The 24,524-nt window shown below is 44.2% G+C and overlaps 1 protein-coding gene across 4 annotated transcripts in view; it reads right to left on the bottom strand.

The window, feature by feature from the left end:
- SMC1A (structural maintenance of chromosomes 1A) overlaps positions 1-24,441 on the bottom strand; it is a 48,325-nt gene extending 23,884 nt beyond the window's left edge. For 3 of the 4 annotated variants that reach the window (XR_004381485.1, XR_004381486.1, XR_004381487.1), the window contains exons 1-19: positions 24,237-24,441; positions 19,161-19,349; positions 18,937-19,049; positions 17,766-17,969; positions 17,435-17,673; positions 16,511-16,769; positions 16,289-16,429; positions 15,396-15,478; positions 15,038-15,245; positions 14,103-14,288; positions 13,831-14,010; positions 13,570-13,716; positions 13,337-13,474; positions 12,391-12,507; positions 12,179-12,285; positions 8,824-8,965; positions 6,622-6,767; positions 6,378-6,531; positions 5,178-5,288 (exon numbers count right to left, since the gene is read on the bottom strand). Coding sequence is in view for 1 of the 4 variants with exons in the window: in XM_032848007.1 (XP_032703898.1) it covers positions 5,178-5,288; positions 6,378-6,531; positions 6,622-6,767; positions 8,824-8,965; positions 12,179-12,285; positions 12,391-12,507; positions 13,337-13,474; positions 13,570-13,716; positions 13,831-14,010; positions 14,103-14,288; positions 15,038-15,245; positions 15,396-15,478; positions 16,289-16,429; positions 16,511-16,769; positions 17,435-17,673; positions 17,766-17,969; positions 18,937-19,049; positions 19,161-19,349; positions 24,237-24,345 (2,973 nt within the window). In the remaining 3 variants the exon portion in view is untranslated. The remainder of the gene's footprint in view (positions 1-5,177; positions 5,289-6,377; positions 6,532-6,621; positions 6,768-8,823; positions 8,966-12,178; positions 12,286-12,390; positions 12,508-13,336; positions 13,475-13,569; positions 13,717-13,830; positions 14,011-14,102; positions 14,289-15,037; positions 15,246-15,395; positions 15,479-16,288; positions 16,430-16,510; positions 16,770-17,434; positions 17,674-17,765; positions 17,970-18,936; positions 19,050-19,160; positions 19,350-24,236) is intronic. The other variant, XM_032848007.1, reaches the window with a different exon arrangement.
- Between the last annotated feature and the right edge of the window lie 83 nt (positions 24,442-24,524).

Raw genomic sequence — 24,524 nt, 5'->3', positions numbered from 1 at the left:
GCAATAATGCAACAGAACAATTATAACAATATACTGTAATTAAAGTTACACGAATGGACTCGCACTCAAACTCTTACTATACTGTAATCACCCTTCTTAGGAAAATGTGAGATGATAAAAAAATGCCTACATGAGGAGATGGAAGTAAGGCGAATGATGTAGTCACTGTGACATAGCACCAGGTAGGCTACTGACCTTCTGACAATGGGTCAGAAGGAGGATCATCTGCTTCCAGACTGTGGTTGACCATGGTAACTGAAACCACTGAAAGCAATGGCACAGACAAGGGGGATTACCATTCATTAAATGAGACTTAATGGACATATCAACCAACTACCTCACACCAGTCAGAATGGCTAAAATTAAGAAGTTAGAAAACGATAGATATTACGAGGATATAGAGAAAAGGGAACCCTCCTACACTGTTGGTGGAATACAGGCTGGTGCAGCCACTCTGAAAAACTGTATGGAGGTTCCTCAAAAAGTTGACTATAGAGCTACCCTACAACCCAGCAACTGTACTACTGGGTATTTACCCCAAAGATACAAATGTAGTGATTGGAAGGGGCATGTGCACCCCAATGTTTATAGCAGTAATGTCCACAATAGCTAGAAAAACTATGGAAAGAACCCAGATGTCTATCCATCAACAGATGAAAGGATAAAGAGAAGGTGGCGTGCGCACATGTGCGTGCACACTCACACGGAATATTACACAGCCATCAAAAATGTAATCTTGCCACTTGCAATGACGTGGACAGAACTAGATGGTATTATGCTAAGCGAAATAAGTCAATCAGAGAATGACAATTATATGATCTCTCTGATATGTGTAATTTAAGAAACAAGGCAGAGGTTCCTAGAAGAGAGGAAAAAAATTAAAAAAAAAACCAGAGAGGGAGACAAACTGTAACAGACTCTTCATAAGAAACAGGGGCAGCTGGGTGGCTCAGTCAGTTAAGTGTCTGCCTTTGGGTCAGGTCATGATCCCAGGGTCCTGGGATCGAGCCCCACTTCGGGCTCTCTGCTCAGCGCAGAGCCTGCTTCTCCCTCTGCCTGCTGTTCCCTCTGCTTGCGCGCGCTCTCTCTCTCTCAAATAAATAAATAAAATACTTAGAAAAAAAAATCGTAAGAAACAAACTGAGGGTGGCTGGAGGGGAGGAGGGATGGGGTAACTAGGTGACGGACATTAAGGAGGGCACGTGATGTAATAAGCACTCGGTATTATATAAGACTGATGAATCACAGGCCTGTACCTCTGAAACCAATAATACATTATATGTTAATTAAAATTTTACAAATGTTTAAAAAGACATATCAATCTCTGTATCAATCATCTATCTATATCTGTAATCTTATTTGACTCCCAATTCAAGCAAGCAAACTGTGTGTGTGCACGACAATCAGGGAAATGTGAATACTAATTATAATACTAATAATAAGAAATTATTTTATAATATATAGCTCTAATATTAAGGAATTAATTGGGTTTTCGGTATGATAACGATTCTAAGAAATTTTCAGAATTATCTCTTTTAGAGATACATGCTGAAATATTTACAAATGAAATGGCATGATGTCCAGAATTTGTAGCTAACCCTTGAACAAGGGGTTGGGGAACCAGTCCCCTACACATTCAAAAATCTACTTACATACTAACTTATGACTCCCCCAAAACTTAATTACTAATAGCCTCCTGTTACTGGAAGCCTTACCAGTAACATAAATAGTGACTAACACACACTGTAAAGTAAGCTAGAGAAAAGAAAATATTAAGAAAATCCATTTACAGTACTGTGCTATATTTGCCAAAGGAAATCTATGTATAAGTGGACCTATACAGTTCAAACCCATGTTACTCGAGGGTCGACTGTATTTTTAAATACAGGGGTGGGGAGAGAGGAGGAAGTAGATGGGGTGCACATAAAACAAGTTTGGCCATGAGATGATAACTGCTGAAACTGGTGATGGCTACACAAGATAGCATTGTGCTATTTTACTTTTGCATGTGACATTTTCCATAATAAAAATCTAAAAATAAGAACAGCAAAAAAAATCAACCTGAAGTGGCTCCTACTGGACAAGGATGGGACAATATGAACATCAAGAAGAAAAATGACTCCGACAGAGTTACCAAAATACATTTAAACAGTTAAGTTTACAATAAATACAAATTAAAACCAGTAATACAAATTAAAACCTTACTGGTCACCTTTAAAGGTTACAAGGCAACTGCTTCATTCTGAAAGCTGGTCAATAAAGGAAAAGAATGAAGCATTTATCCTATTTTTTCTGTACTGGCTGTATTTCAAAGGAACCAAATAGTTGATATGGGAAAATTCTTTTTAGAATTCCAATAAACAAATGGAGAAGGAATGGAAGAATTAGGAAATTATCATTTTGCAACCCTTGATAGAGCTAGGCAATGTGATTAAGAGCTGTTAAAACTGGGGTGCCTGTGTGGCTCAGACAGTTAAGTGTCTGACTCTTGATTTTGGCTCAGGTCATGATCTCAGGGTCCTAAGATTGAGCCCAACATGAGGCTCTGTGCTCAGTGAGGGGTCTTCTTGGGATTCTCTTCTCTCCCTGTCCTGCTGACCGTTCCCACCCGCCCCCCCCAACTCAGCTCACACATGCATGCTCTCTCTCAAAGAAATAAAAAAAATAATAATAATAACTTAAAAAAAAACAAAACCAACTGCTAAAACCAGCTTGTAAAAAAGCTGACAGGGAACTTCATAAAAATTGACGGGCTAAAAAAAAATTGACGGGCTAACAACACCTGAACCTGGTGATCATAATTTTTCTCTTAACTTTATATTATGTATATTTTCAACAGACACAAAAAAGCAGAGAATACAATACCCCCCCATGTATGTACTTATTACCCAGCTTCAAAAATTATCAACTCATGGCCAATACTCTGCCATCTATACTCAATTCTTTTCTATCTTCAATTACTCTAAAGCAAATCTCAGACATACCACATCATCCACAAATACTTCAGTGTGTATCTCTAAAATGGTTTCTGAATCTCAGCACTACTGACATTTTGGACCAGATGACTCATTGTTGTGAGGCTGTCCTTTGTGCACTGTAAGAGGTTTAGCAGCATCCCTTCAATCTACCTACGAGACACTGTCAGTTAACCAATTATGACAAGTGGATGTTGCAAGTGTCTACAGACATTACCAAATGTCCCCTGGGGAGGCAAAACCCATGCACCACTGAGAACCACTGTTATAAAAGATAATACTTAAAAAATAAAGCCCCAATACCATCATCTCGCCTAAAAATATTAACAGCAATTTCTGAACATCATAAATTCTTTGGTCAGTGTTCAAATTATCCTGATTGTTTTATAAAAAAAAAAAAACCAAAACAATACAAAACTTCACAGGTTTTTCAAAGCACGTTTCAAATAAGGTACACACATTGCAACTGGCTGATCTATCTCTTAAGTCTCATTTAATGGATAAATTCCCCTTCCTCTTTGCAATGTATTCACAGAAATGCCACATATTCCAGTTGATTCATTTGTCTCTTACAGTCAATAAAAATTTTCCCTCTCTGTTTAATGTCTTTCTTCTCATTTATCCATGGAAGAGACCAGGCCCATAGTTTCCCACCGTTTGGATGTAGCTAACTCCATCCATCCCTGTGTTTTAATTTAACATGTTCCTCTGGCACTGATGTTTCATATAATTGGTGGCTATAAAAGCTTAATCAGATCCCTACTTGAGTTTTTGGTAAGAATATTTCACAGGTAATGCTGAACACTGACCAAACTTAATACAAAGATCATGAAATGACATTCAATGTCAACTTATGCAATGCAAAAGAAAGTTCACAAGTAGACAGCACTACTTATGATGTATTCCTGCCAAGAATAAACAAAAAATGAACCAAATCCAATCACACCCTAGATTTAAGTACCAGTTCACAGGAAATACAGGGAATGGATGAACATGTTAAATAACATCATAGGACATAAGCCAAATTCAGAATGTAGAAAATTATACATGACCAATGACCCAGTTTCTTCCATAAATAGGTATAAAAAATAAAATGATATAAGAAAATGGTACAGACTAGAAGAGACCACTTTTAATATATGAACCTCCCTTGAATCCTGATTTAGATACACAGACTATGTTTTTTTTTAATGGTATTTATGGGATATTTGTGCAAATCTAAACATGTACTGAATATTAGGTGATATTGCAGTTAGTCTTCAAATTTTCTTGGTATATGATTACGTTTTTTAAAATGTCCTTCTTTCTAGAGGTATATGTGGAGGTAATTATGAATGAAATGTTACCCGGAATTTGATTTAAAATATGCCAATGTGAAAGGGAAGGGTATAGAAAACAAGATACCATATGTTGCTAATTGTTGAAGCTGTATGATGGGTACTAAGGTTCATTATTCTATTTCTGTGTATGTCTGAAATTTTCCATGATAAAGATTTCTTTAAAAAATCAAGTCGCCCAGCTATAAGGATGGATGGGAAAGCATCAGGATGTGTTTAGGAGGTTCCTGCAATAGGCTGTGTGAGAGGTGAAATGGCCTGTACTAGAGAGAGGAAACAAATAAAGTAGATATTTCAACAGATATTTAGGAAGTATAATGGATAGGGCTTGGTAACTCAACGAATATGCCAAGTGAGAGAGGGAGTCAAGGACAAGGCACAGATTTCTGGTTTGAATATGTGGCTGGCACCAAGGACAAAGGGCAGATTTGCAGAAGGCTGGGGTTTAAGGTACCTGTGTAGCATAGCACACATGGCAGCTGAGGCCAAGGGGGTAAAAAAGATACCCCGGATGCGAGAATGCAAAAAGTGAGAAGGGAGGAGCACCTGGGATAGAGAGCGAGGAACACCCAAGGCCCATCTGCTCACTGTGAAGGAGGTCTTTCGTGTGTGCACCTGGGCTGGGATGTGTACATGCGTGGAAGGGGAAGACTGGCAGTAGGCAGGGACGGGGGCAACTGATGGTGGTGATGGAAGATGTACCTGTGTCTGTGTGCATAGTGGGGGAGACCCTAAACCACAAGTCCCTCCCTTCCTCGCCAGCCCGCCCCGCTTCCCAGCCATGGTCACCACGGGGCACTCGGGTGGACTGACTCTCCCTTTGAACAGCTGGGAGGATGTCACCGCCCTCGTGGCTGATCCTCACCTTCAGATCTTCACACAGGTCACCGTAGTCAATCTCAATCAGGGCCTCTCGTGCATAGATGCTGGAAGTTCGCTGGGAACCACTCACAGAATCCTCCCCCTGGGAGCTACCCTGCAATGGTGAGAGGGAGAGTCCAATGAAGCACACTGGCCACAGAATGCCCTCTAACGGGGGGGGGGGGGGGGGGGGGGTGTGGGTGTGTGTGTGTGTGTGTGTGTGTGTGTGTGTGTGTGGCTTGCCAGCCTTCAAAGTCTTTGCAAAGCACCTTACTAAAGCACCTGTGGCAGGACAGCAGCTCAGAAGACACAAAGACCTCAGTTCAAAATTAGGCTCTACCACTAAAAGTGTGATCCTTGGCAAGTCATGCCATCAGATCCTGACACCAGAAGCCTGATTTAAATACATAAACCCTCAACTGTAACATGGGATACTACCTGCCTGGCAGGGTTGTGTTTAGGATTAGGAGTAATTATGTCACATGTTACCATGGTGCCTGGCACATTTCTGGTGTTCAAAATATTTTGCTGAATTAAACTGAAATGCTGTTTGGAAAGAGGGAGGGAGAAAGACATGTGGGGCTGAGATACATATCCAGGTCTAAGCCAGATATTTGCAAACCTCCCCTCAGTTAATGTTCCCATCCCTTCCTACCAATCTTCACCTTTAATGCATAAAATGCCTTGGCTTCTCTATTGGCTAGTGTCCCTCTCTTTCCTGTGACTAAGCCTTGTCACCTCTTCATTGCTGATGTCCCTTATCCAACCCTCTCCTGGCCAACCTCCCTCACTGCAGCTCAGCCATCATCTCTCAGGTCCCCCAGGTTCCATCTTCCTTTGCTCTTGGCTAATGTCCCTCAACTGCCACTCTTAGCAATATCCAACATCTGCTGGAGCTTTTAGCTCAAGTCCCTAAGGTTACAGAATGATTCCATCTTTTCCTGGCTTCCCTCCCTTACCACCTACCAATATCCAGCACTACCCCCCAAGTTAACTTCCCTTTCATACCAAGGCTACTACCTTTCCCCTACCTGCCTTCATAGCCTCAACTTGCCTCATCACCCCTGCATCCCTCCTTATGTCCCACCACCCCTGCCCACCATCCTTTTCTCTCCCTCTTCCCCTCCCTGGTTACTTTCACCCCCATCCCTGGTTAATGCTATTTATTGCCCACTCCCACCACCAGCCCTAATCTGATACTCACCTCCTCCTGACTAATGTCATCCATGGTGCCCTTAGACAGTGGCAACTTGATATCCTGCATCTTGCAAGCCTGCAGCAGGTTGTGGCGGTCACTGCGTTTCTGTTCCAGCTTGGTCTCAATGGCCGTTACCTCCTTCTGTAAATGGGTCATTTCCCTAAAAGGTCCAGGTAGAGAGGTGAGATCCAAATCCAGCAGGCTGCCTGCTCTACCTATGTCCCCCAAACCCAGGCCTGAACCCACTCACTTGTTGGCGCCCCCCAGTTTCTTACGAATCTCCTCCATCTCATGATTCTTGTCATTCACCTCCGACTTCTTGGCCAGGTGCTGATTCTTCAGGTCTTGTAGCTGGGCCATGGTCTCATCTATGATCTTCATGTGTCTTTGTTCCTCCTGGTCCCAGCAGGGGGAACAGGATAAGAAGTGAACGTTTTCCTCATCTCCTCTAAGGATCTTCTCCCCTTGCCCCCACCCTCTCCACCAGGCAGAAGGAGCCTCCAAGGCATGTCAGAGCCTCTCCTCACGAAGCTCTGCTTTCACATACCACCATCACCCTTTAGGTGTCTCTATCTTTTTTCAAATTTGGTTGCCCTCTCTCCCATACCCCATTATACAAGTTGCCTGAAGTAGAAAAGTGCAAAGAACTGAAACAGTATCAAGCAGAAGAAAAAAAAAATCACTGGTAATCTCACCAGCCAGAGACAACCAATTAACATTTTAGCCTATTTCTTCTTAATACTACTTATATAGACAGCTCTACAGAGTTGAGACTAGACTGTGATTAATACTGTATTTTCTGACTTAATGTTATATTTGAGCATCTTTTCCACATTAAAATTGCTGTCACGGGCAATATAACATTAGTGTTTAAAAAAAAAAAAAACCCCACACAAACAACACTAAGTATTTCTATGAGTACGTCGACATGAATGTATAAATATTTAAGTAAATACTTATAAGGTCTGGAAGAATACCCACTACATGGGATTAGCTCCAGGAAGAGGAAAGGGAGTGGCATTAAGAATGGCCAGTCAAGGGGAGTGCAGTCTTGGCACATCTGATTTTTTTAAAGGAAGAATATTTGGTTTTCACTTTGATCTCAAAGTCACTTGAAGGGAACATCTCTGCCACTTCCTCCCAAATGGCTCATAAAAATAATATGCATACATAGACAACACAGAAGCAGATAGGGCATGTTAGTGATTGATGAATCTCAGTGGCAGGTAGGTGGGAGTTCTCGATAGGAGTCTTGCCACTTTCTGCTAAGTTTCAAATGATTTCAAAATAAAAAGTCAAAAAGTCATAGAAATAGTATTCTGGATCATCTAGCTGCCCACTTATTCCTGCCTGATCTACATTTGCATTTAAGATTCCAGTGACAGCACAAAGGACTACTTTAAATATCAGGGTTTAATGAAAACAAACACATGCGCGTGCACACACACTCCCCCGCCCCAAACATTGAACGCAGGCAGACATAAAAGTCAAATGATATGTTTAAGCCAAGTGAGGAGGATCAAATCACCTCTGGAGAGGATGCTGTAAGAACAAAGGTTTCACAGTAATTTAAAGAGAAAGAATATGGGAAAAGTGGGTCGTCAAACAATACCCAGTGACACAAGCAAGCTCAGCTCAAACTGAAACTTGGCTGTCACCAGCACAGGCAAAATGTGGAAAGGGACTCGGTTTCAGCAAAATACCATCATCTGTTGCACTAAAATTAATGTGGTTAATTATAAAAATTAATTAGTAAGTTTGTCCTGGCTTTTTGGTGAAGTACTCTAAGTATGTATGTTTGTATGTATTTTAATGTCAAGGATTTTTTAGGCCAACACTGAAGATCTTAGGTCTTTAAACAGGGTCTGTGTATTACTAAAATGTGAAGACCACTAAACTACACAAATGCATACATGAATGTAGCATAATTTGCTAAACTCCTAATTCCCAGAGGACACTGGACAGTTTCCAATACGGAACTATAAATGTTTGTAATAAACATCAACCTCCATGCACGAAGCTGTGCCAGCATTTTGGATTTCCTCAGGTTTTACTAAGAGGGGATAAATATATCCTGAAGACTCTTCATGGATTGTGCCATATGGCATAAGAATGCTGGTCTTGTGCACCATGGCCAGTATTAATCATCTGGTTTTTTGTTTTGTGTTTTAAATCTTAGGTGATGTGATAGGAAACAAATTATAACAGATTGTTACTTTAATTTGCATTTCTTTGACTTCCAGTAAGGCTAAATTACGTGTATGTGTTTACGGGCTATTTGAATCATCTTGAACTGTTTGTGCCTCTTAATTTTCTTTTCCTATTTAGGTCTTCGTGTTTCCTTATTTCAATGGGGCTTCATAAATTATGGATATTATCCTTCTGTCTATCGTATCCCTTCCAATTTTTCCACCCAGTTTTTAGTATGTCTTTTCATGCTCTCCTTCCTTACCTTCTTGAGCTTTTCTATCTCATTTTCATCCTTTTTCACTGTCTGCTCCCACATGTGTACTTTATCCTGGTCCTCTTTCAGTTGGTTCTTTTCAAAATCCAACTGTATGCCCAAGCGAGTCTTCTGATTCTCAAACTCCAAACTGTGGGGAGAAAGGAGAACTAGATCCAAGACCCAGGGATTCGGTTAACTACTGAATTTCAGTCACCATTCAGTTTATCCCTCCACAGCCACATAAAACTGTTCCCTGAAGTTGGAGAACTAAGTCTCTCAGCCTAGCCTTGTGGATATGGCACAAGGCAGAGAGATCGAGCCAAACTCCACTAATCCCCCTTTATACACTGGAAGACTCCAGAGCCCTGCCAAGTTCCTAGGAGGCACAAAAATGTCCACCTGAACCCACCAGCTATGGTAATTCCTTTTTATTAAGTTTCTGTGTATTTTACATAATTACCTCTAATCCTCTAATAGCTCCACAAGAAAGCATTATTATTCCAATTTTATGAATGAGGAAACATGGGCCAAGAGGTAAAAGACCTTGCCCAATGGCACACAGCTAGTAAATGGGCACATGTGAGATCGGAAGCCAGGTCTAACACTAAAATCCAAGCTCCTTCTCCCACGGCACCATCGCAATATAATGTGGTAGGAAAAGAGGTCTGGCATCCAAACCCTGCCATTTACTAGTAGTGTAATCTCAGCCAAGCTAGTTATACTCTCCACACCTCTATCTCCTCACGTGTAAAATGGAAATAAGAATAGTATTTACCTTGGGAGTTATCGGGAGATTTTTAAAGAATTAATATGCATCAAATCCTTAGAAGCATACCAGACACACAGTAAGTACTTAATAAATTTTAGTTACTATCATTATTGACGGGTATACTGGCTGCATTCTGCTCATATTTGCTCATGGGCTTTGACTCTTTCCAACTACCACCTCCCAACACACCCGTATTCCAGAACCTTCAAGGAGCAGAGTTTGGGTAGTTTAAAAAAAAAAAAAAAAAATGGAGAAAATATGACATTCCTGCCACTGCCCTGCTCCCCGTCTCTTCAGAAAGTCAAAGAGTATGTAACCAGCATCCAGATACTAGCAGGCCAGGAAGGGCTAATTTCCAACTGCCTCCTCACTCCCCCAGTATGGTGTGACAGCTGCTGCCAGATGTCATGCTAGCAGCTTAAACCCATTAGTCACTATAATCCAAATGGAATGTAATTAACTCCATTAATTTTGAGCTATGCAATTTTAAGTCCAATCTCCTAAGCATGACTCATAAAGCCCTCTGTGATCTGGCCCCTACTGACCTGTCCACCACCCCCGCCTTCCTCCTGACCCCATTTTCATGCTCCGGACATTCAAAACTACTTAGTTTCCAGTACAAGGCACACTCTCTCACACCTCTGAGCATGCTATTCTCACTGCCTGAACTCCCTTCTGTCGGCTGCCCTGCTGGCTAAGTCCTACTCACTCTACAGGCATCTAGATCATCACTCCTTGTTCTGTAAAAGCTTTCCTGACAGTTGTGAGCAGGTTCTTTGTTTCTATTACACTTTTCTGGGCTTTCTCCCCTTTGGATGCAGTTAATTATATCCCACAGTTCATTACATGAAGATGTTCACTCTCTGTGCAAGACCCTTCTCTCCTGTGGCTCAATCCCTTATTTCCACGCCCATTATCTTCCCTATTTTGAGTATGTACTCCAAAATGACAAACGTGTATACGTACACACATATGTATATAGCCTTAAGAATGCATATCCCTGTAAAATATGCTTGTTTTTAAATTTACACAAATGCAGTGTTACACATTTACCCATGTTACTGCCTATAAATCCAGTTCCTGCTTTGAACTGCTATACAGTATTGTATATAGTCTGTATATTCATCACATTTAACTTATATTTTCCCCAAGTGATGGCTGTCCACACTGCCACCAACATCCTATTACCACAAATGAAGCCAAGACAGACAAGCCTGAATGTGTCTCTTTGTAACCCTGTGGCCAGACTCTCTCTGAGATATATACCCAGGAGTAGCTTTGCTAAGTCACAGAGCTTACGTAGATTTATTTTCATGAAATACTGCTAGACTGTTTTAATTTGTAGTTCTCTGATTAAGAACAAGACTGAACATCAATTTGTAGTTATCAGCCATGCGTGCTTCTCTTCCCGTGAAGTGCTAACTACATCCTCTGTCCATTTCTCTACTGGGTCTCTTGGTTTTTATTTTTCCTCTTGATTTGGAGTTCTTTGAACATTTTCTCTGTACTTCCTATGTACCTCAAATACACCATCAAGGACACTATTCTGAAATTGCTGACCTACTTGTTTGTCTCCCCAATTATTTCATAACTCCCTGAGGACAGGGACAGTCTCCGATTCCATTCTATATCCCTTGAGCCTAGCTTAGGGGTAAGAAGGCAATAAGTATTTACTATATGGGCCATGGGCTACATGAACTGCAGACTAAGGCCCAAGATCCAAGTGACCTCTTTCAGAGACTGTGTCATGTTCATCTGTCTTACCCCTATCTCCCCACCAATACCTACTACAGGACAACTGGGTACAACATAGGTACTCAAGAAAAGTTTGTTAAATGAATGAATAAAATAAAGAGGGGAAGAGAAGATAAACTGTTGTTTTGTTCTTACTATCCTTCCAACCTAAACTTCATTCCTCTCTGATCTCTCCCCATTGCCTATCAGGAAAATGACAATAGTAAAAGCTAGCATTTACTACTCTTAGTAAGTGCTAAGTATTATGCTAAATGCTTTAGAAGGACTAGTTCATCTGATCTGCCCAATAATGCCATGAACTAGCCATCAGTATTAACCCACTTGACAGATAAAGAAATTGGGGCTCAGATACAGAGGTCGAGTCACTCACTGCCCAAGATAACAAGTTGGGGAGCTGGGATTCTAACCCAGGTAAACCACATTTGAAGCTGGTACTCTTGGGATGCCTGGGTGGCTCAGTCGGTTAAGCATCTGCCCACGGCTCAGGTCATGATCCTAGAGTCCTGGGATCGGGCTCCTTGCTCATCGAGGAGCCTATTTCTCCTTCTGTGACTCCTCCTGGTTGTGCACATGCACACTCTCTCTCTCTGACATAATAAATTAAATAAATAAATAAATAAATAAATAAATAAACAAACAAATAAAGTTGGCACTGTTAACCATGAGACTAGGCCACACTGCCTCCCTGATGTCCCTGTTCTTCAAAGCTAACCTACAGTATACACCCATCGTTCTAAGAGCTGCTCCCTGTCTTATGATTCCATGTGACTTCCCAGGATATCAGGCTGGGGGCTCAAGAGCACCCCCGAGTCCTCCAGTACCCATACTTCCACCTACCGCTTCTTGGCAATTTCATTCTGCCGCTTCACCTTCTCTTCCTCGAACTCCCGGATGTTGCGCACACCAATCTCCCGACAAAACTCTTCAAACACCTCATCCTCTACCTGAGGGGACAAGCGAGGGAGGGCAAAGGCCCTTTGGGTCAGAGTGCTGCTGCCAGCCCCGTCCTGCCCCACTGCATATGCTGGCATGGTTCAGCCCCTACGAACCTGGTTCATCTTCTCCTTCAAGTCTTTCATTTCCCTCTCACGACTCTGGATGATCCTCTTGATATCATTAATGCGAGGCCCAAAGTTGGCTAGCTCACTCTCCAGTTTGGACTTCTCCTGCAGGGAACAGGGTTGAGGGAAAAAAAAGAGACCAGGCTCCTTGAAGGAAAGAGCCACACTGAGCACACTGGGCCCTGGAGAGGAAGAGCTAGCTCTCCACATGCTGAGAAAACTTGGCTGAGAATTGCCCAGTAAATGTTCCATTATCTCCCACGTGAACCTTCGTACAGCTTCCTCCCTGGCCTCCCAGGGAGCCAGCTTCAATTCACAGTGCTGGGCACACAGTAAACATCGTCAATTATAGGTCCACACTCCCTTATCTGTAACTCTTGGAATTCAGACTTTTTGATTTTAGAAAAAGGTAAAAGGATATTTATACTACGTTTTACATAATGCCTCTAGGTTGGTCTCGGGAAGCACCCCATGATCAAACACATTAATGCACCTAGAAGAACTCCCACCCACAGAGACTGAAATGCCTGTACTTACTTTCAGTTCACTTTTCAAACGAGCTCAAATATCTGTTGAATGAATGATGCTAATAATAGCATCTAATATTTACTGAGCACTTACTGGGTTCAAGGAATCAGTCTAAGTACTTTACATGTATGAATTCCTTAAATCTTTGTAAGAATGGTATAAAGCAGGTGGTAATTCTAACTCCCATTTTGCAAACAGATGAAAACAGTATCAACTGACACATTAAGTAAGTTGCCTCCCATCATACAGAGGCAAGATCTGAAGCCTTGGCTGGCTGACTGATATGCTTGGTTTCTTGAAGCAGGCTGGGAGGAGGGAAATGGGACAAGTTCCCACTCCCCAGAGAAACCTTGGCGAGGAATGTGAGGGTAGCCTTTGGAGGACAGGGATGAAGGCCAGGCCCCACCTGTAGATTCAGGGCTAGATGTCGTGTCTTGGTCTGTTCCAGGTCACTCTGCGAGTACTTGAGTCGCATCTGCAGTCCGTGGGCCTGAGACTGCACCTGACGTAGCTCTGCCTCTTTCCGCTTTGCCTTCATCTGCTCCTGAAGTCGATGAGAGAAGGGGTAGGGGTAAGAAGGGGAATGGCTGGCCTGGCCTTAAGACTCCAACCCCTGGGGACAGTGAGCCTTTGACTTACTTTCAGCTCTTCTGTCAACCGCTCCTTCTTCTCTTTTAATTTATCCACTGCTTTCTCATCCCAGCGCCGAGCCTTGGCCTTCAAGTCACTGGCCCCACCAGAGATGACCCCTGACTTCTGGAACAGGGTCCCATCCAGTGCCACGGTCTACGCACAGTAGGGAAAAGAGAAAAGAAGAAGGGGAGAAGATGAATAGGAGATTCTTCAACACTAATGTGGACAAAGACTCTCCAGCTCCAATGTGGACAAGGGAATCCATACCTTGTGACGCTGGTGGCCTCCAAAGGCAATGCGGCGAGCATCCTCCACATTGTCACAGACGAGGGCATTGCCACAAGCATACTGCAGGGCCTTTTTGATGTGGGGTGGCTCATAACGAATCACATCAATCACCAGCTTGGCCCCCTTCAGTTCCCGGAGCTTCTCATCTGTAGGTTTCACCTATGGGAAACAGCTCAGTAAGTGGCAGAACATGGACGGCTAGGAGGAGGGGCCCTCTCACACTGTCCTGACCCCATCCCCACCAGCCTCACCTCCAGGTAATCAAGAGGCAAGAAGGTCTCAGGCTCCCCACGTTGTTCCTTGATGTACTGAATACAGTCCCGACCTGTCTTCTCGGAGTCCACGATAATGGCATCCATGTTCTTGCCCAAAACTTTGGTTACAGCAATCTGATACTTCTTTTGTGTGGGTTGACAGAGGTCAATGAGGCGGCCATACTGAGGAAAGTCAGAAGAGAAAACTGAAGCATGAGGCTTTTGGGAACTGGATCAAGAACCCTAATTCTCAGCTCAGAAAAGGGCAGACCAAAATCTGTGTGAGGAACGCAGCTTCCGTGCTATGGAGAAAAAGCCTACTCCGGCCCCATAAGCAACAATCACTTCAGTCATGCCTGAACCCCAAAAGCATCTTTCTAAACCTTACTTTTACCATTGCAAATTAAGTTGAATCCAGGGATGGAATTATAGCAATAGAGAGATAATATTCAGGGAACCTGGAAACTCAGTATTTGGCTCAAGAGGCCAAGAGCTCTGATAAAGCCTAGGATGTCCCTATAAGCAAATAAATCGGTTGGTACATGCCAAGGAAGATCATATAGAAGCCTGCAGTTACTTCCTAGGAGACTAATCACTATCCTGTAACCCCCCCCCACCCCCTTTGAAAGGCCTGCCCAGTTTCCCCACCTTCCAGAGAGGAGTGGACACAGCAAGACAAAACTTTCAGGAAGATGCAATTTGTGTGATGAAAAGAACATGAGGTCACGAGTTAGAACAAGCTGCGTTTGAACTGCAGTTCTTCCACTTATAAGCTGTGTTGTTTTGGGCAAGTCACTTAACCTCTCTGAGCCTGTTCCCCAAGCTGTAAACAGGGGATTAGCAACCCTGTCCTCACATGGCTGCTGTGAAAATTATCTGACAGTGAGTGGGAGAGTAAGTGCTCAGGAAATGAGTTCCCTTTCCGCTCTTACCACAGAGCCAGGGTACAGGCGCTTGATGCTTTCCATAATCTCTGCCTTTCGTTGCTGGCGGCTGCTCTCCTGTCGGTCAATACGGGCATCCCCCAGCTGTTCCATCACCTGATTCAGCTCTTTATTGATCTCATCAATACGCCGCTTCGCCATCTCCACCTCCTCTGTCAGCTCCCCCTCTAACTTCTTCTGCTCCTCTAGGGACTGCCTATAAAGGGAGGGAACACAGGGGTCACCCTGGCTGGTGAGAAAATACTTCTGGCTGAGAGGGACTCCAAAGATCCTGCTTGGGGAGAGGCAGGACATGATTCATAAGAACAGGCCTGGAAGTAAGAAGAAAGGCTGCAGAGCCACATACTTGCTAGTGGTGATGTATTCCTCTAGTTTCTCAATCCGTTTCTGATTCTCTTCAATCTCCCTCAGCTTTTGCTTAATCTTTGCCTGGAAGAAAGACAAATATACACCATGACCAGGGGCTGAGCAAGTTAACTCCAAGACCACGGGGCCCTGGCTTATATCAGCTATGTTCCCACTTATCCAAGAGCCCAACGGTTCAGGACAATCTGTTACTAATGTGGGAAACCTACTAAAAAGCAAACACACAACAGTGTTCAGTGTGTCTCTGCTAATTGATGGGCCTCCCAGAGCCCTGAGACTCTGATGTTCTGCCTAGTACAGGCTATCTTCCTCACCAATCAGGGAGGCTCAAACCAAGGCAAAGTAAAGCTTTCCAGGCCTTTCTGCATCTGTTTTCTCCTCTGTAAAATGTAGGCGACCTCCACTTCAGAGAGCACACATTAGATGCTTAACACAATATAGCTATTAGTATTAATGCCCACCACTTTCTTTCAGATCTTCAAAGAAAGTGCTTAGCAGAATGCCTGAAACATTGTAGGCTCTTCTTACGGCACTATGACAACGATTAATTGTTATTATTTCACTACTATTGTTATTAGGAAGGCCGTGAGCAAGGTATACTTGGTAAAAGTGTGGGTTTTAGAGCTAGACTACCCAGGTTCATATCCTGTTTCTGCCCCTTCATAATGATATGACCTTAGGCGAATTATTTCAGGCCTGCACTACTGTTTCCTCATTTGGGAAATGAGGAATTAAATGAGTGGATACACGGAAAATATAGTGCCTATCACACAGTAAGTGCTCACTAGTCGTTAGCTATTATCATTACTGTTAAGACTACCATCACTTCTTTTTCTCTGGCCCATTATCCCTCATCTTATAACACATGCCCACCTCTGTCTCTACTTTCTTCCGCTCTTCCAGATCCAGCCGGTCCTGGTCAGCCTTCTGATCTCTATTGAACTTCTCCAGCTCCTGGGCCAAGGTAGCTGCTCTCTTGCTGGCTTCTTCCTTTAATCGGTGGTATTTCTTCACCTTTGTTAGGAACAACCAACCAAATCAGTCTCCGTCAGCAGAGCAATCTCCCATCCCATCCCCAACCCTCCCAGAGCTTACCTGATTCTCCTCCAAGGTCAGGTCTCTGCCCTGACTCTGACTCTCCTCTTCCATCCGTTCCTCAAACTCCTGCCGGGCTTTCTCTACTGACAGCATCTCCTTTTCCAGCTCATCCATGTCACCTTTACGCTTCTTGTAATGCTTCTGAGCATTCTGCAGGGACTTCTTGGCTGCTTCCAGCTTCTTGATTTTGTGGGAGGTATTCTCCTTAGCTTTGATGTACTGAGGCCGCTTCTGGTTCAGCTCTGAGTCCTTCTCCCTTTTGCCAGAGGGGAGAAGAATAAATCAGTTAGTAGTGTGGGAGAAGGGATGATTCCCAGGCTTTTTACCCAAAGAGGGGCCTGAGGTCTCTAGCCAGCCTCGGGGAATTGCCTAAAGAACAAGGGCCTGATGCTGCCCAGATCCTCAGAAAAGGGGCACTCTGACTACTCCCTGCAACTGATGGCTTCAGCCTGACATTCCAGCCACTCTGTAAGGTAAAGCTACCACTCTTGCCTCAACTCTAGTCAAGCCATGCCCTTCAGGAACAACTACCAAGAATGCCCTGTGTCCATTTAGTTGCCCCCATCTAATCTAACCTTTTCAAATTCCTGACCTTTAAACTTCTAGCTCCAGATTTCCTCTTCCAGGAAGGCATTCCCAGCCACTTTAGTAGCTGGGCCCTCCATCGGCTTCCTCTCACTTGCCAAGGTCACCACCCCTTTTAAGTCCTCTCTTTTATGAGTACTCATCTACCCAGAGTCTGAGTACTTAAATGCTCTATTTGTCTAAAATGCAAGTTAAGAAATGTGCTTGGTTCTGGCCAAAGCAAGTCAAGAGGAAGAAAAACTACTGCGAGCACTGGACTCTAGGCTCAGAGGAGCCCTAAGAAACAGCACAGCCTCTTGGTTTCCCACAAGTTGCAGGCCCAGGCCTGCCTCTTACTTGATCTCCTTCTCAATCTGTTGCTGCTCCCGCATCATTTTGCCCAGCTCCTTCTTCTTCTCCTTCAGCTCATCCTCTACCTTGTCCATTCGCTTCTTGTCCTTCTCGATCTCCTTGTTCTTAGAGGCCAGTTCCTTATTGAGCTTCTCAATTTCCACTTCGTTGTGATAGAGCTTAAAGAGCTGCAGCTGCACCTGAGCTCGCACCACCTCATCCTTCAGGCGCTGGTAGCGGTCAGCCTGTGTAAACAAGGGCATGGAAGCAAGGGTGAGCAGTGAGGTACTGGCTCCACCCCGGCCCCTCAGAGACCACAGGCAGCCTGGCCACCTACCTCTTCTTTCTCCTGTTTGGCCTCCTTGCGTTCAGCCGCAATGTTTTTTTTGCGATGGTAATTAAACTGTGTGTCCTCTTCGGCCTTCACCATTTCCTTCTTTCGCTTATCATATTCCTGGGCCAGCTCCCCAGAGCGACTGATCTCTTCAAATAGAGCTGTCCTCTCTTTGGGGTTCTTCATGGCAATAGATTCCACAGCACCCTAGTAAAGGTTAAAACACTCTCCCCGCTTAGAGCCTACTCGGCCCAGTTCCCTCCACCCATTTCCACTCAATCATTCAGAAAAAGGTCACTGACCCCCTCCCTGCACTAGGTGCCATATTTCACACTGGGCTTTAAGGACATATTCCCTGCCTCTTGACGTGCACAGGAAGCAAAAGGGACAAAAGCAAAGACAACACTGTGTGTCACGTGCAGCGACAAAAGGACTAAAATAAGCTTGTGGGTAGGAGACTGGTAGGGGTATCTATCCAGAAAAGCTTCTCAAAGATGACATCTAAGCTGAGTTTGAAAGATGGAGAAGAACTAACCAAAAAAGTTAAGAGAGAAGGTTATTTCATGTAAAGGACAATTAATATGCAAAGCCCTGCTGGCCAAAGAAAGCAGGTGAATTGTGGGAACTATAATGGTTTAACTGGGCTGGAATGCAGGGTTGGAAGGATAAAGTACTGGCAGATGAGGGTCTAGTGAGGGGGGCAAGAACCAAAAAATGTGTCCTGAATGACAGGAGTTTGGAGTTTATGCTAAAGCAATGGTTCTCCAACTTCAGCATGCATAATAACCTGCAAAGCTTGGTAAAACACCCAGTGCTGGGCCCCACCCTATAGCATCTACGTCATAGGTCTGGGATGGAACCAGAAAATGTGCATTTCTAACGTGTCCCCAGTTGATGCTGATCCAGAGACTACAATTTGACAACCACCTCATAAGGCAATGAGAAATCACTGAAATGCTTTAAGGAGAAAAAGGAAAGAAACAGATGTGCCTTCATAAGATAAACCTAGCCTAAGAGATGAACTGGAAGGGGCCAGACTGGAGTCAGTAAGCCCAGTGAGGAAGCTGCTACATTAGTTCAGGGAAGAGATAAAGCTTAAGATGGAGCTCTCCTGCTGAGGTTGGGACAAGGCTCAGCAAACATCAGATAGCTAATAACCACTAAAAATGCTCACCTGGAAGACAAGGAAGTTACGAGCTTTGATGAGAATGCCCAACTTCTCTAATTCCTCACTGTATTCGTGTAGCTGGACAACTTTGTTGTTGATCTTGTACTCAGAGGAACCCCCTACAAGACAGTGCATGAATTGGCTGAAGGTCAGACCTCCCTCCTGTCCCAGCCAACTAGTCTAGTCACCTCCCAGCGCCCATGGGGAGCCTTCTGGCCAGCCTCACCCACCAACAATGACACGGGCAAAGGTGCGATCCTCAGCACCCTCCTCAGAGTAGACCATGCTGACAAAGGCCCGGTTGGCAGCTGGCTTGCCCACAGGAGCTCCGTGGATCAGGTCCCTCAGCGTCTTTACTCGCAGATTGCTGGTTTTCTCACCCAACACAAAGCTGATTGCATCCATGAGATTTGACTTACCTAAAGGAGTAGGGGGTAAAGAAAAGGAGGGGAAGTCAGGAAACACTGCTCTGCCCCACCAAAGCCTTGGTTCAACAGCTTGGAAAAACAGTCCCTATGCAGTTATTACCTAGAACAGTTAAAAACTAGAACCCCAACTAAGGAAACAGCATATTCATACAATGGATTGTTCTATAACTTTTAATGACATAGGGAAACGCCCACAATAGAAGAAATAAGCAGATATAAAAGTCAATAGAGTCAATCTCAACCAAGTTTAAAAGTAAACAACAAAACAAAACCAACCAAGAGCTGAGGGAAGGTAATAATGGGAAGTTGCTGTTTATTGAATACAGTTTCAATTTTGCAAGATGAAAACGTTAGGATCAGTTGAACAATGTGAAGATACTTAACACAAGATCTACCTTCTGGTTTATGGGAAATATAGCAGGTAGAGGAACACAGTAAAGGACACCATAAGGAAATCCTAAGACAGAGAATCTGGAATGCTCTCCAAGACAACTAGCCTGACCCTTTCAAAAAGCCAATGTTTAGGGGCACCTGGGTGGCTCAATCAGTTAAGCATCCAACTCTTGATTTCAGCTCAGGTCATGATCTTAGGGTTGTGAGATCAAGCCCTATGTCCCAGCGTGGCTTCCCGCTTAGCGGGGAATCCACTTCTCTCCCTCTGCCCTGGCTTCCCTACACACCCCCATGCACACATGCTCTGTCAAATAAATAAATAAATCTAAAAAAAAAAAAAAAAAAGTCAATGTCTAAAAAGAAAGGTTTGGAGAACCACTCCAGAAAGCAATTACTGAGAAACAAGCAAAGGCAGTGCACAAACTTTGACTAGATTCTGGTTTCCCTTCAACAACAACAACAGCAGCAATAAAAGACATTTTGGGGAGCAATTAGGGAAGCTTGAAAATGAACTAGATAATTAGATAACAAGGAAATTAGTTTTCCCAGTTGTGATCATGGTCTAGTGGTGACACAGGAAAACAATGATTTTAGAGGAGTCAAATGCTGAGTCCCGAGAAGTGAAATGTCATTAAGTCTGCAACTTACTTTCAAATGATTAAACAAAAACACACATGTAGGTTTGAATATTTTCATAATAAAAACTTGGGGAGAGGCAAGGACATAGGAAAAAATACATGAAAATGTAAACAGTGTTACCAGGGGTTGCTTCCCAAATGGAAAATTTGGGGATTTTTTGGTAAAAGTCAGGGAAGGGAGTCTTTTTACTGTCTATCCTTTGAGATTCTTTTGAATTCTATATTGTGTGCACGTGTCAGCTATTCAAATAAATAGGATTTTTAACATTAAGAGTGGCTATCTTTGGGACACCTGGGTGGCTCAGTTGCTTAAGCATCTGCCTTCAGCTCAGGTCATGATCCTGGGATCCTGGTCAGGGTCCTGGGATGGAGTACCGCATTGGGCTCCTTGCTCAGCGGGGAACCTACTTCTCCCTCTGCCTGCTTCCGCTGCTTGTGTTAGCTCTCTCTCTGACAAATAAAATCTTAAAAAAAAAAAAAAAAAAGAAAGAGCAGTTATCTTTTCAATAGTGGAGTCACAATTGTTACTGTCTTCATTTTAGGCTCAGGTAAAAATTTTTTAAATTCAGACTGGGGCTGGGGGGTGGGGAACAAGCTAATCTCTATAAATTCTATCTCAAGATTCTCCCTTAACATGTTATATGACCTTGAATTGAGGACCTAATTTCCCACACCTTTCTACCCAGCTATACAAATGGCAGCCTTGCTCCTTCCACAGAGACAGTACAAGACAGTGATTAAGAGCTCGGGTTCTGGGGCACCTGGGTGGCTCAGTGGGTTAAAGCCTCTGCCTTCGGCTCAGGTCATGATCTCAGGGTCCTGGGACCCAGCCCCACATGGGGTTCTCTGCTCAGCAGAGAGCCTGCTTCCTCCTTTCTCTCTGCTTGCCTCTCTGCCTACTTGTGATCTCTGTCAAATAAATAAATAAAATCTTAAAAAAAAAAAAAAAAAGAGCTCACATTCTAGGGGCGCCTGGGCTCATTTGGTTGAGTGTCCCACTTCTGATTTAGGCTTAAGTTGTGATCTTGGGGTGGTGGGATCGAATCCCATGTCAGGGTCTGTGCTCAGTGGGGAATCGGCTTGTCCCTCTCCCTCTGCTCCCCACTCCCCCGCCCCCACTCTCTCTCAAATAAGTAAATAAAATCTTAAAAAAAAAAAAAAAAAAGAGCTCGGATTCTAGTCCAATAGATCAAGTTTTTAGTTTCACTAATTCTTAGCTACCTTCCATTCCCTCAACTGGAAAATCTAAAAAAATGACTGATAGAGCCTTTAAAATAAAATTTAAAAAAAAAATGCTTGGCACACAGTTCTCCATTGAAGTGGCAGAAGCACACGCTTTGAAGTATGACAGGCACAGTTTCTGACCCTGGCTCTGAGAATCAGTTAGTGCGCAAGTGATCGTAACTGTTTATGCCTCAGTCTTCCCACCTATAAAACCAAGATAATTAAATTCTCATTTCAAGAATTTAAATGTAAAAGGTTCCAGTAAATAAAGTACCTGACACACAGTGGTGCTCAATAAATGGCAGTCCTATCCTAACACAGGTCTGGACTCTTAGCTTCGCCTCCCTTATCAGAACAGTACTAACACAACAAACAGACCAGGAGTCAGACTTTGAAGCATCCACTCCCAACTTCTGGGCTTTTCCCATGCTCTCCAGGATAGTAAGAACGTTTCACAACCAAAGCCCTCCCTACTAGCAATCATTCAATACTGTAAACATTTTTTAACATGCCTTATGAGCTGAACACTGATAAAATGTTTTAAGGAAAGTCTTCTTGGGGGGGCACTCATAAAACAGTGATGAAAATACAAAAACATATCCCATGAATACAAGACAGAAAAAAATAAACTTTAACATGTACCAAGTGTCTACTGTGAGCCAGAGAAAAGTAATTCACTGAGGGTGCCCAAGAAATGGCCTGTGGAGGTGGGCACTGAAGAAGCTGGGGCGGGGGCGGGGGAGGGGAATCCAGACTAAGGGTCTTTTTGGAACAGCTGGGTATACAAATCTACCCATGGTGAGAGGAGTGGATGCCAAGAGATGTATTCTGGCTCTTTCCACAGAGGCCACCACACCAAAATCCTAAGAAACTGGAGTGGAACCCCAAGCATTAGCCCTCGAGGTCAATGGTTCTCAAGCGTCTCAAGCGAGGTTCGGGGAAGCAGGGGTGATTTGCCCCACCTCCCAGGAAACACTGGCAATGTCTGGAGACACTTCTGGTTGTCACACCTGAGGGGCGGGGGTGCTACCAAAGCCAAGGATACTGCTAAACATCCTACAACACACAGGACCAACCCCACAGCAAAGAATTATATTTCTAGAAATATCAACAGTGCTGCTGTTTAGAAACCTAACTCTACAAAGAGCACCAAACTCCAGAGAAGGTTCATGAGTTGGAGATAAGTCAGCAAGGGCAGTCCCTCCTCTCATGCTAGGAAATGATTTAGCTAGAACATCTCTGGGGTAGGGGAACACAGCAGGATTCCAAACAGACTGCGTGTGGGGGTAGATGGGAAGAATACATAGTGTATTATTTACTTTAAAAAAAAAAAAAAAAGTAGGCTCCATGCCCAGCATGGAGCCCAACAGGGGGCTTGAACTGACCACGCTGACATAAAGACCAGAGCTGACATCAAGAGTTTAACTGCTGCTTAACCGACTGAGTCACCCAGGCGCTCCAACAGCCTATCATTTAGGAGAGTTAAGACAGGAAATAGGTTATTTGACCTATCCTGACCACCCTTCCCCCAACCCCCAGTTTTGTTGAGATATAACTGACATACAACATTGCATTAGTTTCAGGTATACAACATAATGATTCCATATTTGCATATATCAAGAAATGTTTACCACAGTAAGTTAACATCCATCACCTCACATAAACAATTTTGTCCTTGTGATGAGAACTTTTAAGATCTATTCTCTCAGCAACTTTCAAATACACAATACAGTATCTACTGATCGCTCTTTCTAAAGACCTCACCCAAGTCACTGCATCCCATCAATCTAATTCCCTGTATAGCATTTATCACAGCCAAAAACCGTCTTATTTTCTCCTTATTACTGTCTTTTCCCTCTGGAATGCAAGTCCCCTGAGAGTAAGGTTTACTCTACTCTCCGCTGTTTCCACAGCACTTTGAACAACTCCTTATAAAACGGTAAGCATTCAATATATTTAGCGAGCGAATGAGGTCTTTAAATGGTTTCAGTGGTAATAAAGGGGTTATTTCGAACTACCCCCACCTCTAAGATGGAGGTGGAGGGTGGATACCCCAAGCACTCCCGCTGGAGACGGGAGCGCTGGGTCAAAAATTCAAAAGTGCCGCCTCCGGAGAAAAGTTAAAAAAGGAGGAATTGGAGCATACCAATGCGAGGCGGGCGGGGGCGCTTAGCTGAGGGAAAAGTATACCGCTGGGAACCGGAGGCCTTGGGAGGGCTACCAGCAGTCCCACACTTTCCGGGGAGTTCAAACAAGGCAGGGGAAGTAGCCAGACCCAGCTGGTCCGGCTGGGAACTGCCCGGCCCGCGGCCGGCGGACAAACTCCGGACGCGCCACTTTTGGCGGGAGGGGGCAGTGGGCGGGGTAACGTACAGTTCGGCCCGTACCACTCGCTCAGGGGCGGGGGCCGCGCAAAGAACAGACAAGTGACACTTGGGGAAGAGGTTCGAGTCAGAGCACCCGAGCGGGAAAAGCGGGTTCGGCCTGAGTCCGCTCCGGAGGGAAAGAAACCTGTGGGGGTTCGCGACATTTCAGGTCGCACGGGCTGGGCTGTACTACTCTGCTACCGGATTAGGGGGTCCAGGCCGGGACGCGCGCAGGGCCGCAGCCTGGTTTATCTTACCAGAGCCATTGGGTCCAATGATGGCGGTGAACCTCTGAAACGGCCCGATAATCTGCCGACCCTTGTACGACTTAAAGTTCTCGATCTCAATCAGTTTCAGGAAACCCATGACGGCGACGGCGCCGGCGGCGGTACAAAAGGCCGCGCCGTACGCCCGGGGAACTGGGGTAGCCCGCGCGGGAAACGCCGCAGTGCAGGCCGGGCTTACGACAAAGCTCGCGAGAATAAGTCCAGGCCTAACGGGATTTCCGGCTTCCGGCGAGAGCGGAACCAGGGGCGTGTCGTGGA

Source organism: Lontra canadensis, unplaced genomic scaffold (genome assembly GCF_010015895.1).
Source record: "Lontra canadensis isolate GAN:19392208 unplaced genomic scaffold, GSC_riverotter_1.0 scaffold197, whole genome shotgun sequence".
Classification (NCBI taxonomy): domain Eukaryota; kingdom Metazoa; phylum Chordata; class Mammalia; order Carnivora; family Mustelidae; genus Lontra; species Lontra canadensis.
The sequence above is the reverse complement of the archived record's forward strand: the minus strand, read 5'-3'. Positions and strand labels throughout refer to the sequence as shown.